Source organism: Triticum aestivum, chromosome 1B (genome assembly GCF_018294505.1).
Source record: "Triticum aestivum cultivar Chinese Spring chromosome 1B, IWGSC CS RefSeq v2.1, whole genome shotgun sequence".
NCBI classification, from domain to species: Eukaryota; Viridiplantae; Streptophyta; class Magnoliopsida; order Poales; family Poaceae; genus Triticum; species Triticum aestivum.
Window position 1 is genome coordinate 573,484,515 of NC_057795.1, and position 3,774 is coordinate 573,488,288.

Below are 3,774 nucleotides of genomic sequence, written 5' to 3' on the forward strand. Positions count from 1 at the left end.
CTCTGTTCTCGTGTCTCCAGGGGCTTTTTTGCGCAAAAAAGTAAACTCATGCGGTTTTCTACAAAGTGACCGCGCGCACGCCTCGCTGGAAGGCCATGGTCGCTGACAGCGGGCCCATGCCACGCTGGCGTCTCCACATGCGTCTGTGTACGAAGGGAGTGACTGTATTTGCACCGTTTAGCAAGTTCCGTGACCACAAACGCGTATTTTGCAAGGTTGTGCATCAAAGTGACCATCCAATACAAGTTCTAAGACCATGGATATATTTACCTCAATCTTATATACAGAGTAAAAAGAAACGGAGCGAGTACGACTCTAACAAGCTGTTCACACATCCCTCAGGTGGCCCGCCCGTTTGAATGCACACGCTGACACGCCCATCTGACCGTTCAACAGTCCCAGTCCGGATAGCTACGGCCCGCAGTGGCTCCGCCGTAATTTCGCGCAGGAGAAAAGGGTATATTCGTCATAGCGAACGCCGCCCCGCAGGATAAAATCCGATTCCTGCCGGACAAAGACAATATATTTGGGGAGGCGAGCCGGGATTCGAGACAGAGCCCACAAGGCAACAACAAAGTGCGCGTGAGAAATAAGCGGTGCTTGCCCAGTAGAGAGAGAGAGAGAGAGAGAGAGAGATGGCGGCGTCGGCGGCGACGGCGACGGCGACGGCGGCGGCGGTAGGGGCGGGGGAGGTGATCTCCGTCCACAGCCTGGAGCAGTGGACCATGCAGATCGAGGAGGCCAACGCCGCCAAGAAGCTGGTATACGCATCTATCTATCTCCTGATTGATTGGTTCCGTTCTCCCCCTCTGCCTCCCCTTCCCCGCTTCTGCAAAGCGGCAGGAACGCGGATGCCCTAGGCGCTGGTTTTTATTTTTCAGATCCTGCTCGAGCCGTGGAGCGTCTGTGTTTGTTTCAGTCAGCCGAATCTCGAACATAGGAGTAATTACTGTTTGGTGAATGAGTTTTTACATGTAGCGGCCACCCGAGGACGAATTTCTGCTTAGTAAGGTTGGATTGTTTGATGTTTCGAAGAGCATATACTGGTATCAGTTTCTTTTCCCCCATCGTAGGGCTGCCGGGGATCTGATATTTGTGACTGAAAATATTGCAGCGGTAGCAGACAGTTTCAGTACTTCTTAACCGTGTGTACTGGTAGTGGTACTCAACTGGACGTCAGGGCTTCGTTAAGCCAGTTGGTCACACTTCCAGTAGGGCGGAGAAAGATTTCATGGCATCAGATTTGAGACATTGTAGCGGGGGCCACCTCTATTTATTTGCAAGATCTTTTTTTCCCCTTTTCTTTGTCTGAAACCAGTGTTGGTTATGCTGCAATAGAACATCTTTTCATGATGCGGATGGCACAGCTCTTTAGATGACTCTTATAGTAGCATTGTTTCCGCATTGTGCTGCCTCACTAGTTTTGTGGTGTATGGATGGAGATGAAAGTTCTTCTTTTTTTTTTTGCTTAAGGGAGTTGGATTACTGTATGTTGGATTATTCAGAGAGAATATTTGGTGCCATTTTGTTTCCCCGATCTCAGGGATGCCGGGATCTAAAATTTGTCACTAGGAAAAACTGCAGCAAAAACAGACAGTTTCAGGTCTAGACCGTGTGCACTAGTTAGCTGCACGTCAGGGCTTTGTTAAGATAGTTAGTCATACCCCAGTAGGTCGCGGAGAAATCTCATGGCGTCATATTTGACATATTGTAGCGCAGAGAGGGCACCTCACTTTTCAAGGTCTTTGTTCTTTTCTTTGAATCGTCTGAAACCACTGCCATGTGTTGATATTATGTTGTGATAGAACATGTGTGTATTGTTTGCCTCAATCCTGTGTAATGGTGTATATATTGAAACACGTCTTGATGGCATATCTCTTTACATAATTTTGCAACACTTCTTCTGCGCTGTGCTGCCTCACGAGTTTTGTGGTGTTGGATGGAGATTGGAGAGTCCTTTTGTTGTTTCCTTTTCAGATTGTAGGAACTGCTTGCAATTATCCCCTTTTGGGCACTGCTACAAATTTGCACCAATATTTTGTATCTAGATCGCGTCTATTCAAGTTTGTATAGTAAGAATGATCGTGTTAACTCACGGAAACCCTGAACCATGACTTCATATGATTATTATTATTTAGTTTGTAATGTATCCTTTGCCGGGGAGTTAACAAACTTTTCATGGAATTTCAACTCAGAAATTCTGGAACAATCACAGCAATGTAATGTACTCCCTCTTTAAACTAATATAAGCTGTTTTAGATCACTACTTTAGTGATCTAATAAAATGTCTTGTATTAGCTTACAGAGGTACTCCCTCCGTCCGGAAATACTTGTCATCGAAATGGATAAAAAGGGATGTATCTAGATGTATTTTAGTTCTAGATACATCTCTTTTTATCCATTTTGATGACTAGTATTTCTGGACGGAGGGAGTAGTAGATTATAACTGGGATTGCAAGCTCTGGTATAGGCTTTTATGGTTTTGAATTAGCAATAGCATTATGGTGCTGTTTTGAATTAGGCACACTTGTTAACTCCAGTATAGGTCATCGTCATGTTAACCTTGTTTTCTCTGTAACAGGTGGTGATTGACTTCACTGCATCATGGTGCGGACCATGCCGCATTATGGCTCCAATTTTCGCTGATCTCGCCAAGAAGTTCCCAGCTGCTGTTTTCCTCAAGGTCGACGTTGATGAACTGAAGGTAATGGAACTGACAGCGCTGGTTACAGAGTATCCTCGTACAGATTCAGAGCTGTGTTACTAACAAAGCCTTTTGTGTTGTTTAAACAGCCCATTGCTGAGCAATTCAGCGTGGAGGCCATGCCAACCTTCCTGTTCATGAAGGAAGGAGATGTCAAGGACAGGGTTGTCGGAGCTATCAAGGAGGAACTGACGACCAAGGTTGGGCTACACGCGGCCCAGTAATCACCTACCGGAGTAGCATTCGCCTAAATAAAATTGCCGCTCAACAAGTAGTGCCTCTAATGGCACCTTATATCCTGTGTACTGCTTGTTACTTGTTGGTTTATGGATAATGGTGAATCAAGTGTGACTTTATTCGGTAAATGGTTGATTTTCGTAAGGAGCTGATCGAATTCAGTTGTTCGGCTATAGGCTATGGCTATTGTGATATCCCAAGTGATTAGCATGTGAAAATGCTATGATACTTGAATCCATGTCATCTCAAGCCTATACATTGTTGCTCTCTTGATTCTTGATCTGTGTCAACAGCCTGATTCTGTGGCGAACTAGCATGTGGAGACGACGAGCAAAGATGAGAGATCGTATGTTGGGAGATGAAAACACGCAATTCTTCCACGCCGCTGCAAATTGCCACTCCAGAAAAAGACAGAATTAGAGTGCTGATGAGGGATGACATACAGCACTATGAGAATTCAGTAAAACTGACTATCGCTGTGCAGTTCTTCACAAGCTTGTTTGGGCAGGAGTCCTTATCTCTTCCAGTTATTGATACCGCAAATTTGTATGATCAACTCGACATTAGTATGTTGGATGAACCTATCTCCTGAGCTGAGACTGAGATTGTTGATGCTATCAACCGATCACCGGGTAACAGAAGCCCAGGCCCCGACGGCTTCTTCTTCAGAGAATTTCATGAAAACACCGCGGAGCTGCCCGGGATCAATTCTGCCACCATAGTTTTATTGCCAAAGAAGGAGGCTGAGATGGATATCAGAGACTTCAGGCCCATCTCTCTGGTACACAGTATCCCCAAGCTAGCCACCAAGGTCCTCGCAATCCATTTACAAT

The 3,774-nt window shown here is 45.5% G+C and overlaps 1 protein-coding gene across 1 annotated transcript; it reads left to right on the top strand.

The window, feature by feature from the left end:
• The first annotated feature begins 516 nt into the window (after positions 1-516).
• On the top strand, positions 517-3,217 carry LOC543303 (thioredoxin H-type-like). Its single transcript, NM_001427978.1, has 3 exons — positions 517-761; positions 2,582-2,704; positions 2,794-3,217. Exons 1-3 carry the CDS (start codon positions 636-638, stop codon positions 2,926-2,928), a joined length of 384 nt encoding a protein of 127 aa, NP_001414907.1. The 5' UTR covers positions 517-635; the 3' UTR covers positions 2,929-3,217.
• Positions 3,218-3,774: the final 557 nt, after the last annotated feature.